The 13,157-nt window shown below is 37.4% G+C and overlaps 1 protein-coding gene across 1 annotated transcript in view; it reads left to right on the plus strand.

Moving 5' to 3' along the window:
* Positions 1-13,157, plus strand: part of WDR78 (WD repeat domain 78) — a 99,576-nt gene that overhangs the window by 51,339 nt on the left and 35,080 nt on the right. The window contains 2 exon segments of the mRNA XM_027536954.1: positions 2,204-2,359; positions 8,013-8,207. Of these exon segments, the coding sequence (XP_027392755.1) occupies positions 2,204-2,359; positions 8,013-8,207 (351 nt within the window).

The raw sequence follows: 13,157 nt of genomic DNA on the forward strand, positions 1-13,157 counted from the left end.
ATCTTCTGAAAGATGTTACAGGGAATTGGTGCAATTTTCTCCTTAAATTATTAGTAGAATTCAATACCTGTATCTGAGCCCAGTGCTTTTAGTTTTGGAAGATTATTAATTATGACTCCATTTCCTTAATCGAGATAGGGCTATACAGTTGTCTATTCTTTCTTGTGTGAGTTTTGGCAGACTGTGTCTTTCAAGGAATTGGTCAGTTTCATCAAGATTGTCAAATCTATTGGGATAGTTTGTTCATAGTGTTCCTTTGTTATCTTTTTAATGTTCATGGAATCTGCAGGGACATCCTCTCTTTCTCATATGATATTAGTACTTTTTTCTTAGCTCAGGGAATTCTAAAGGGGAAAGAATATAAAAGAGAATGGATATATGTGTGTATATAACCTATTCACTTTGCTATACACCTGAAACTAACACAACCTTGTAAATCAACTATACTCCAATTGGAATTTTTAAAACCAATGCTACAGTTTATACTAAAGAATTTGACAAAGATCAAGTAAATATTGAGACTATGGATCAATAGAAGAGATGGAAATTTTAAAAAGTGCCTTTGCCACTGATGAAGCTAATTGAAACATGTAGCCTTTCATCCACAGCTGAGTGGACTTGCTATTTCTTCCCTTCAGAAGAATACCAACAATAATTGGCACAGCTAGAAAGCGCAGACCTTCTGTGCATGGGTGAGAACAGATGAGAATTCATGCTTTCTGCAAATGAGCAGACTTAACAAAAGAATCCAGAAGTGGCCAAATTGTAATTCCATCTCCTAAACTTTCCTGTAGGATTAGTCATTTCTCTTTGCCTGGTAATGTATGAATAAAGGACATAGAGAAGCCAGAAATGTCAATTTAGCTGAAGTTGCCTCTGTAAAGATTTAGAAAAACTGACAAAAAGTTTCCTACCTAACAGTCCACATGCAATACTTTATTATAGAAGTTGCATTTCAAATAAATGGATAATTCAATGAATGTATTAGTGTTCCTGGCTAACTTTTTAAAATACAGTTAAATTCTAAAAGTTGGTACATTTCATAAAGACAGTTTGTTTTCTATGTATATTATATAGTATAGTAAAAACTCTTTTAAGAAGTATGTGTGATATGAGATCATTTTAATTAAAAAATGCATATGTATTTATTCATGTGCTAACACATATATATTTATGTCAATCTGGAAGGACATGCATGAAAATGTTACCAGTTGTTTCTAGGTTATGGAAATGTAAGTCTTATTTACCTTTTCTTTTACAGTAATCACGTCTTTTTACTCAGCTAAAATAAAATTATTTTTCTATTAATGTTATATGGCCAATTGTTATTATAGCCTGAATTAAACCAGTAGATAGAAACAATGTTTTAAAACTTTTAAAAACTATTTACACAATCTTACACTCAGAAATACTCAAAACTTAGGTATAGTTAGGAATACCATTTTTCTGATAGTAGCTAAAATAAGATTTCAATTGTGTATGATAGTATAGAATTAGGAAGTCACAATCCTGATTTATTATTCTAACATACATAATTATGGCATGTACATAGTACCTATTTCCTAGGTTTTCTGTTTCTTAGGTTAATTATATTTTATCCAATGAACAAATGTAATGATGTTACCAAAACTAAAATTGGGGCTTCCCTGGTGGCTCAGTACTCTTGCCTGGAAAATTCCATGGATGGAGGAGCCTGGTAGGCTGTAGTCCATGGGGTCGCTAAGAGTTGGACACGACTGAGTGACTTCACTTTCACTTTTCACTTCCATGCATTGGAGAAGGAAAGGGCAACCCACTCCAGTGTTCTTGCCTGGAGAATCCCAGGGACGGGGGAGCCTGGTGGGCTGCCATCTATGGGGTCGCACAGAGTCAGACACGACTGAAGTGACTTAGCATTAGCATGGTGGCTCAGATGGTACAGAATCTGCCTGCAATGCTGGAGACCTGGGCTTGATCCCAGAGTTGGGAAGATCACTGGCTACCCACTCCAGTTTTCTGACCTGGAGAATGCCATGGACAGAGGAGCCTGGCAAGCTACAATCCATGGGCATCATTAACTATTTCTTGCCATTGCTGTAAAACAATAGTTTTTTCCCTGAACAATAGATATTCTTACCTTAGATTTTGCTTTAGCTAGCTATATATAAGCTAAAATATTATAATTTGGTTTAAAGTAATGTTTACCTTCCTTTTCTTTATTTAGGTATAATGTCCACGGCTTGGGATTTGTATGATTCTTACAATGCTATGGAACTTTCATCTTTACCACCAAAACGGTCTATGATTGACTCAAGTAGTAAAGCAAATGTACCTTCAAAAGACTGGGAACAAACGGTGGCAGGGAGTAATTTAGAAAAAAGTAAGATTTCATTTATTTCAGTTTTTTAAAAATTGGGATAATTGAATTAAAACATTACATTAGTTTCAAGCGTGCAACATAATAATTTGATCTTTGTGTACACTACAAAGTGATCACCACAATAAGTCTAGTTACTGTCACTCTATAAACTTCCCTCTCTAGCCATTTCACCTACCCCTCAACCTCCTTCCCCTCTAATAGCCATCAATTTGTTTATGAGTTTTGTTTTTATTTTTTATATTCTGCATATGAGTGAAATCATACAATATTTGTCTTTCTCTCTCTGTTTTATTTCACTTAACATTGTTGTTCAGTTGCTCAGTTGTGTCCAACTCTTTGCAACCCCATGGACTACAGCACACCAGGCTTCCCTGTCCTTTACCAACTCCCCGGGCTTGCTCAAACTCATGTCCATTGAGTCAGTGATGCCATCCAACCATCTCATCCTCTGTCATCCCCTTCTCCTGCCTTCACACTTTCCCAGCATCAGGGTCTTATTTCTAATGAGTTGGCTCTTCTCATCAGGTGGCCAGAGTATTGGAGCTTCAGTTCCAGCATCAGTCCTTCCACTGAATATTCAGGGTTGATTTCTTTTAGGATGGACTGGTTTGATCTCCTTGCTGTCCAAGGGATTCTCAAGAGTCTTCTCCAACACCAAACTTCAAAAGCATCAATTCTTCACTGTGTACAGCCTTCTTTATGGTTCAATTCTTACATCTGTACATGACTACTGGAAAAACTATAGCTTTGACTAGATGGACCTTTGTTGGCAAAGTAATGTCTCTGCTGTTTAGGTTGGTCATGGCTTTTCTTCCAAGGAGCAAGTGTCTTTTAATTTCATGGCTGCAGTCACCATCTGCAGTGATTTTGGAGCCCAAGAAAATAAAGCCTGTCACTGTTTCCATTGTTTCCCTATCTATTTGCCATGAAGTGATGGGACCGGATGCCATGATCTTAGTTTTCTGAATGTTGAATTTTAAGCCAGCTTTTTCCCTCTCTCTTTTACCTTCATCAAGAGGCTCTTTAGTTCCTCTTCACTTTCTGCCATAAGAATGGCATCCTCTTCATATCTGAGCTTATTGCTGTTTCTCCTGGCAATCTTGATTCTGCTTGTGCTTTATCCAGCCTGGCATTTCACATGATGTAATCTGCATATAGGTTATATAAGCAGAGTGACAATATACATCCTTGACGAACTCCTTTCCCAATTTAGAGCCAGTCCATTGTTCCATGTCTGGTTCTAACTGTTGCTTCTTGACCTGCATAAGATTTCTCAGGAGGCAGATAAAATGGTCTGGTATTCCCATCTCTAAGAATTTTCTATATTTTATTGTGAGCCATACACTCAAAGAATTTCGTGTAGTCAGTGAAGCAGAAGGAGATGTTTTTTCTGGAATTCTCTTGCTTTTTCTATGATCCAACGGATGTTGGCAATTTAATCTCTGGTTTCCCCTGCATTTTCTAAATCCAGCTTGAATATCTGGGAGTTCTCGGTTCACATCCTGTTGAAGCCTAGCTTGGAGAATTTCGAGCGTTACCTGCCAGTGTGTGACATGAGTGCAATTGTGCAGCAATTTGAACATTCTTTGGCATTGCCCTTCTTTGGAACTGGAAAGAAAACTGACCTTTTCCAGTCTGTGGCCACTGCTGAGTTTTCCTAATTTGCTGGCATATTGAGTGCAATACTTTCACAGCATCATCTTTCAGGATTTGAAATAGCTGGAATTCCATAACTTCCACTAGCTTTGTTCGTAGTGATGCTTCCTAAGGCCCACTTGACTTCGCATCCCAGGATGTCTGGCTCTAGGTAAGTGATCACACCTTCATGGGTCATTAAGATATTTTTTGTATAGTTCTGTGTATTCTTTCTGCCTCTTCTTAATATCTTCTGGTTCTGTTAGGTCCATTCTGTTCTTTATTGTGCCCATCTTTGCATGAAATGTTCCCTTGGTATCTAATTTTCTCAAAGGAATTGTTTTCCTCTGTTTCTTTGCATTGATCACTGAGGAACACTTCCTTATCTCTCCTTGCTATTCTTTGGAACTCTGCATTCAGATTCGTATATCTTTCCTTTTGTCGTTTTCTTTTCACTTCTCTTCTTTTTTCAGCTATTTGTAAGGCTTCCTCAGATAACCATTTTGCCTCTTTGCATTTCTTTTTCTTGGAGATGTTCTTGATCCCTGCCTTCTGTACAATGTCGTGAACCTCCGTCTATAGTTCTTTAGGTACTCTATCAGATCTAATCCCTTGAATCTACTTGTCACTTCCACTGTATGCAAGGGATTTGATTTAGGTTATACCTGAATGGCCTAGTGGTTTTCCTTACTTTATTCAATTTAAGTCTGAATTTGGCAATAAGGAGTTTGTGATCTGAGCCACAATCAGCTCCCAGTCTTGTTTTTGCTGACTGTATAGATCTTCTCCATCTTCGGCTGCAAAAGTATAATCAATCTGATTTCACTATTGACCATCTGGTGATGTCCATGTGTAGAGTCTTCTCTTGTGTTGTTGGAAGATGGTGTTTGCTATGACCAGTGCATTCTCTTGGTGAGACTCGTTTAGCCTCTGCCCTACTTCATTTTGTACTGCAAGGCCAAGCTTGCCTGAATCCCGGTATCTCTTGACTTCCTACTTTTGCATTCTAGTCCCCTATGATGAAAAGGACCACTTAACTTAATGTCTTGCATTTCCCTGATAATTTGTGGTATTGAACATCTCATGTGCCGTTTGGGAAAAATGTCTCTTTAGCTTATCTTCTGTCTTTTTTTTTTTTTTTTTGCTATTGTGTTCTTTGAGCTCTTTGTGTTAACCCCTTATCAGATATATGGTTTGCAAATATTTTCTCCCATTCAGTAGGTTGTCTTTTCATTTTATTGATGGTTTCATTTTATTGATGGCTATGCAGAAGGTTTTTAGTTTATTTCCCTCTGTATATAAGACAGTATTTTTTCCTTGGTGCTATGTATATTTTTGTTTTGTTTTCAGTTTTCAGAAGCTTGAGTATGGTGTATCTTGGTGTGAATTTCTTTAGGTTTATCTTTTTTGGAATTCACTGTTTCTTAATTCTGTATGTTTTTCTTTGCCAAATTTTGGAAGATTTCAGCTATTATTTCTTCAAGTACTTTTTTGGTCTCATCCTTTTCTTCTCTCCCCAATGATGTGAATATTATATATCTTGTTAGAGGTCTCTGGGCCTCTATTCATATATATATATTTTTTTTTTTTTTGCAGATTATTTTCTTTCTGGTTTTCAGATGTGGTAATTTCTATTTTTCTCTTCAAGTTCACTGATTCTCTTCTCTGTCCCTTCCATTTTGCTGTTGAGCCCATCTGTTGAATTTTTTGTCAGATATTTTTTATGTTAGATATATTTTATCTGTTGTCAGATAATTTAAGCATCTCTGTCCTCTTAGTGTTGGTTTCTATTGATTTTGTGTGTTTTTTTGTTTCATTTAAGTAGAGATTTTCTTGGTTCTTTGATCAGTGACGTTCAGTTGAAATTTAGAGACTTGGGGTATTATGTTTTGAGAACTGGATCTTGTTTAAACTTCATTTTTAGCAGGATTTGTTTGACACTATTTTGACAGGGAAATTCACTGCTCCATTACCACCAGGTGAAAGTAAAAGTGGGGTTTACTGCTCCATTGTGTGTGTGTGTGTGTGTGTGTGTGTGTGCGTGCGTGCACGTGCACACGTTCACTCAGTCGTTTCTGACTCTTTGCAATCCCATGGACTGTAGCCCACCAGGCTCCTCTGTCCATGGAATTTCCCAGGCAAGAATATTGGGGGAAAAAAAAAAGAATATTGGAGAAGGTTGCCATTTCCTACTCCAGGGGATCTTCCTGATCCAGGGATTGAACCTGGGTCTCTTATATTTCCTACATCAGCAGGCAGATTCTTTACCATTAGCACCACCTGGGAAGCACCCATTACTAGAGTAGAAATCCATATTTTTCACTTGCCCTTCAATTACATTGAGAGAGGGGATCATCTCATTTCTGTTCTGTAATGTTAGATGGGGAGCTCTAACCTTGTGTAAGGTAGATAGTGAGCTCTAACTTCCATTGATACCTACATGGCTGGGAGGGATAGGAGCACCTCATTAACACTTCCTGACACCATGGATTGGAACTTGGCTTTTTTACTTTGGGACAGTTCTGTAAGTTCTGACTGTACCAGTCCAACTCTGACTATTGGGAAGAACCTTGTTACTGCCAAATAGCTGTGGAATTCCATGTTTCCCAAGAGATCTTAACTGACATTGCACAAAGGGCAGCACAGTCACTTTTTTCTTTTTTGGGTAGGATTGAAAGTCCTAGCTCCTTACTGAGCGTTTTCTGACACCACACCCACTGGAAGGCTGGGAGATTGGAAAGCCTTGTTAGAACTGGCAAGAATGGAAGTCTAGACTTCCTGCTTGGCTAGTGGTATTTGTGGAATGGGTGGGGCTAGAATTTTTTCTGTTTTTCTTGGAGAGAAATGGTTATATCCTAAAAGTTTTCTTTCTTGCAAGGTTGTTGTTTTCCTAGGTTTTGGCTAAAGAGAGGAGGTTTGTCTGGAGTATCTGCAGTAATAAGAAATCCAGGAAACGCACCACTGTGTCATTCCCTGGGTCCTGAGCAATCTTTTTCCTCTGCCTTCTTCTGACAAAGGCTTTCAAAGGCTTCCTCTTAAAAAAAAAAAAAAAAAAATTAATGTCCCAAGATTTTTAGTTGTATTTAGCAAAGGAATAGGGAAAAGTGTGTTTACTCCATCTTCATGGATGCAGGATTCCCCTTCATTCTGTTTTAACTAAGTAATAGGTAGAATATTGTTCCTCAAATATATACACATCCCGATCTCAGGAACTTGAATAGGTTACCTTACATGAGATAAGAGACTATCCAAATGTGACTACATTAAGGATCTAAAAGAGGGAGGTTATCCTGGATTATCTGAGTGGACCCAAACCTATCAAATGGGTACTTTGGAGTATTTTTCCATTTCTGGTCAGAGAGAGATATAATGGCAGGACCATCACAGAGATGCAATGCTGCTGTCTTTTGAAGATGGACGGCGGGTTGGTGGTTGCTTCTAGAAATTGGCAAGGAAATTAATTCTCTAGAGCCTTAAGAAAGGAACATAACCCTAATAACCTTTTGGTTTTGGCCAAGTGAGACCTGGGTTGATCTCTAACCTAGAGAACTTTAAATTTTTATCCACTTTAAATTTAATTTTAAATTTAATCTAGAACTTTAAATTTAGTCCACTAAATTTTTGGTAATTTGTTATAGCATTAATAAACAACAGTAGTGTAGTATTCCTATAAAGCAATAAATTAAACCTTTATCTGAAGGTGTAATGAAGATTGATAATGATTTAATTTAAATTTGAATAAAAATATATGGAGATACAAATTACTTTATGAGTTATCATTGCTTGTTTTCTGAAAACAGCACATTTTTTGATTCCAAAATGAGATAATATATGTATATCTTGCATGTGCTTGGTTCCTACAAGACATTCAATAAGTAACTATTAAAGTTGTTGTGAATACTGGAGGAATACAAAGAGTGATGGCAAAATGTCATTGATAAATCTTTAGAATGTACAAACCAGCTAATATTATAATATTTGAATTATGTTACCATTGCATCATATTTGTATTTTACAGTTAGTGAAGGTAGTTCTCTAATGGATATTGAAAATGTAATTCTGGCTAAAGTTCGTGATGAAGAAGAAGACAACTCAGATGCAGTATTTAAATCTGATAAGTTTCAGCAGGACTTATTTTTTATGGAACGAGTTATAATGGAAAATATATTTCAGCCAAAACTTGCAGCTTATCGTCAGCTTCCTATTTTAAAAGGTATTTAACACATTATATACTAAAACATCTTTTAAAAAAATAGTGTTGTTTTGAAATAAAGATTGTATACTTTAAAAAAGATATTTAAATATAATCACTTTTAGACAAGCTCAAGTAATTAAAAAAATAAAATGGTATTATTATTTCTAGATGCAGTCTTTAAACTGAGTTATCACTTATCAGGGAGAAGAAAATGGCAGCCGACTCTGGTAATTCTTTCCTGGAGAACCCCATGGACAGAGGAGCTTGGTGGGTTGCAGTCCACGGGGTTGCAAGGCGTCAGATGTGACTGAAGCGACTTAGCACATACACACACATCACTTATCAGAAGACATTTTTATATAGTTTCCAGCACTAAAAGGGAATAGCAGGAGAGTCCAGACCTGGAAGCCCAAAGAAAGAGATAGTCTCGTAGATTCAAAACCTCATAAGCTCTTTCCTCTCTGTTGTTCCAATATTGAATTATTCTCTCATAGTCAAACACCCCTTTCCATTGCCATCGATACTTTCTAGGTTCTAGCTTTTATTACCTCTCCCTAATTTTATTACACAGGCATTCTTCCTGTTCTTATGGCTACAATATTTTTAAAGATTTGAGAGATTATTTAATTCAACTTTTCAATTTTTGAATGAATGAAATGAAGGTTATAGAAACTTTCTAAAGTTGCATCAGTTCACTTCAGTCACTCAGTCATGTCTGACTCTTTGCGACCCCGTGAATCGCAGCACACCAGGCCTCCCTGTCCATCATCAACTCCCAGAGTTAACCCAAACTCATGTCGATCGAGTTGGTGATGCCATCCAGCCATCTCATCCTCTGTCGTCCCCTTCTCCTCCTGCCCCAATCCCTCCCAGCATCAGGGTCTTTTCCAATGAGTCAACTCTTCCCATGAGGTGGCCAAAGTATTGGAGTTTCAGCTTTAGCATGGGTCCTTCCAATGAACACCCAGGACTGAACTCTTTTAGGATGAACTGGTTGGACCTCCTTGCAGTCCAAGGGACTCTCAAGAGTCTTCTCCAACACCACAGTTCAAAAGCATCAATTCTTCAGCGCTCACCTTTCTTCACAGTCCAACACTCACATCCATACATGACCACAGGAAAAACCATAGCCTTGACTAGACAGGCCTTTGTTGGCAAAGTAATGTCTCTGCTTTTCAATATGCTATCTAGGTTGGTCATAACTTTCCTTCCAAGGAGTAAGCGTTTTTTAATTTCATGGCTGCCATCACCATCTGCAGTGATTTTGGAGCCCAAAAAAATAAAGTCTGACACTGTTTCCACTGTTTGCCCATCTATTTCCCATGAAGTGATGGGACCAGATGCCATGATCTTCGTTTTCTGAATGTTGAGCTTTAAGCCAACTTTTTCACTCTTTTCTTTCACTTTCATCAAGAGGCTTTTTAGTTCCTCTTCACTTTCTGCCATAAGGGTGGTGTCATCTGCATATCTGAGGTTATTGATATTTCTCCCGGCAATCTTGATTCCAGCTTGTGCTTCCTCCAGCCCAGGAACATATCACTGATCATTTAAAAAAGAAAAAATAGTAGTTCTGCTTTTAGTTAGGATGTAAATAATTATGAGAGAATAGGAGAGGACAGGCTGATGAACTATAGTAGTGTTGCAGTTTTGCTCATATGATGACATCCAGATAAGAGTTCAAAGAGGCTGCTGCTGCTAAGTTGCTTCAGTCATGTCCGACCCTGTGCGACCCCATAGATGGCAGCCCACCAGGCTCCTCCGTCCCTGGGATTCTCCAGGCAAGAACACTGGAGTGGGTTGCCATTTCCTTCTCCATTGCAGGAAAGTGAAAAGTGAAAGTGAAGTCACTGTCGTGTCCGAGTCTTCGAGACCCCATGGACTGCAGCCTTCCAGGCTCCACCATCCATGGGATTTTCCAGGCAAGAGTACTGGAGTGGGGTGCCATTGCCTTCTCCATCAAAGAGGCTAAGATGACTGTAATTGGAATAATCAGATATTAGGAAATTATGTAGAGAAATCTTTGGCTGAAACATAAGCTGTGTATGTTAGACTAAAACTCCAGAAGGCAAGGAAAGAACAACTACCAGGAAGCTCTAAGTGAAAAAGTCTTCAGAGTTCACATAGGGCTGCGACACATTTGATTTCTGACTGGCCAGAGGGGTAGAAATAGGGTATTCAGTAAATATCCAGAATGGCCATACCTTAAGAGTAGAGCTAGAATAACCCGAGAATGAAGACTAGTCTAGACCCTCCTCCCCACCAATAAACTTTTTAGCTAATTTAAAAAATTTAATTTTTAAAAGCTAATTTTAAAAATCAACCTAATCTGAAAGTAAGTTAACCGCTCAGCAAAACAAACTTCAATACAGTATTGTATCGAAGAAAACACAATGCAGAAATTCAGTGCTGTAACGTTTATAATGCACAGCACCCAATAAAAATTTGCTAGTTGTGTAAATAGGCAGGAAAATGTTAGCTAAAGCTAAAAAAGACAGTCAATAGAAACAGATAAAAAGGTGACTGAGATGATAAAAGACAGATAAGAACTTTTAAAAAGCTATCATACTCAGAATAGCCAAGACCATATTGAAGAAGAAGAAAAAAGTTGGAGGACTGACATCATCCAACTTCAAAAGTTAGTTAAGTTACAGTTGTTATTGTGGTATTGGTGAAAGAATAGACACATAGATCAATGGAACAGAATAAAGAGCCCAGAAATAGATCCACATAATTATAGTCAACTGATCTTTGACCATAGCATATTGAAAAGCAGAGATATTACTTTGCCAACAAAGGTCCGTCTAGTCAAGGCTATGGTTTTTCCAGTGGTCACGTATGGATGTGAGATTTGGACTGTGAAGAAAGCTGAGCGCCAAAGAATTGATGCTTTTGAACTGTGGTGTTGGAGAAGACTCTTGAGAGTCCCTTGGACTGCAAGGAGATCCAACCAGTGCATTCTGAAGGAGATCAACCCTGGGATTTCTTTGGAAGGAATGATGCTAAAGCTGAAATTCCAGTACTTTGGCCACCTCATGCGAAGAGTTGACTCATTGGAAAAGACTCTGATGCTGGGAGGGATTGGGGGCAGGAGGAGAAGGGGACGACAGAGGATAAGATGGCTGGATGGCATCACTGACTCGAAGGACGTGAGTCTGAGTGAACTCCGGGAGTTTGTGATGGACAGGGAGGCCTGGTGTGCTGCGATTCATGGGGTCACAAAGAGTCCAACACGACTGAACAACTAAACTGAACTGAACTGAACTGATCTTTGACCAAACAGGAATGGCAATATAATGAGGAAATAAAAGATAGTCTTTTCAACAAATGATACTGGAACATCAGGATATTTATGGGCAAAATAAATAATCTAGATACAGACCTTATACCCTTCACAAAAATTAACTCAAAATGGGTCATAAACTTCAATGAAATATGCAAAAGTATAAAACTTCTAGAAGACAACATAGGAAAAAATCTGGATAACCTTGGGTATGGTGATGATTTTTTAGATTTGACACCAAAGGCACAATCTATTAAAAGAAATAATTGATAAGTTGGACTTTATTAAAATTAAAAATCTGCTCTGTGAAAGACATTGTCAAGAGAATGAGAAGTCAAGTCCCTGACTAGAAAAAAAATATGCAAAGGACATACCTGATAAAGAACTCGTCCAAAATATACAAATATCTCTTAAAGCTCAACAATAAGGAAACAAATAACAATTTAAAAGCAGACAAAAGACCTAATAGACACCTCACCAAAGAGATATACTGATGACAAATAAGTTTAAGAAGATGTTCATCATTATGTCATTAAGGAATTTCAAATTAAAACATCAATGAAATACCACCATACAACTATTGAATAGCTAAAATCCAAACCATGATACCACCAAATGCTGGCTAAGATGTGGAGTAACAAGAACTCTTATGCAATGTTGGTGGGAATGCACAATAGTTCAACCACTTTAGAAGATAGTTTGGCAGTTTCTTACAAAACTAAGCATATTGTAACCATATGGTCCATAATTGAACTCCTTGGTATTAACCCAAAGGAGTTGAATACTTATTTCCACACAAAAATCTGCACACAGATGTTTATTGAAGCTTTATTCATAAGGTCCAAAACTTGGAGGCAAACAAGATGTTCTTCAGAAGGTGAATGAATGAAAAAATTGTGGTAAATCCAGACAATAGAATATTATTCAGCACTAAAAAGAAATGAATTATCAAGCCATGAACAGACACAGACAAAATCTAAATGCATATTACTAAGTGAAGGAAGCCCATCTGAAAAGGCTACATATGCTGTCACTCCAACTATATGACATTCTCGAAAGGGCAAAAGTTTGGAGACAGTAAAAAGGTCAGACGTTTCCAGGGATTAGAGGTTGGGAGAAATGAATAGGCAGAGTATATACGATTTTTAGAGCAATAAAACCATTCTGCATAATACTTAGTGGTGGGTACATTTCACTGTACACTCATCCAAAATCACAGAATGTACAACACCAAGAGTAAATCCTAAAGTGAACTATATAGATTTTGAGTATTAATAATTTGTCACTGGGAGTTCACTTATTGTAACACTGTACTATTGGTGCAGGATGTTGATCTGGAAAAGGCTATGTGTAAATCTGGGTGTGAGTATATTGGAACTCTTCATTTGGGTTCAGTTTTGCTGTGAAACTAAAACTACTCTTAAAAAAGTCTTTTAAAGAATAAATTCTAAAAATATGCTTAAAGATTTAAAGGAAAAAATAAGAATACAATGATGATAGGAATGAAAGCTACATATAGGACAAAATGGAACTTGTAGAGATCAAATACAATACTTAGTACTTGAAATGAAAAAATTTACTGCTTGGGTTTGACAGAATACTAAAAGACAAGTAAGAGGAACATTCCAAATTAAAGTACAGAAATAAGTCTAAAAAAATAGAACTTTGGTGACCTGTGTCCCAAGGTC

This window comes from Bos indicus x Bos taurus, chromosome 3 (genome assembly GCF_003369695.1).
Source record: "Bos indicus x Bos taurus breed Angus x Brahman F1 hybrid chromosome 3, Bos_hybrid_MaternalHap_v2.0, whole genome shotgun sequence".
Taxonomy (NCBI): Eukaryota; Metazoa; Chordata; class Mammalia; order Artiodactyla; family Bovidae; genus Bos; species Bos indicus x Bos taurus.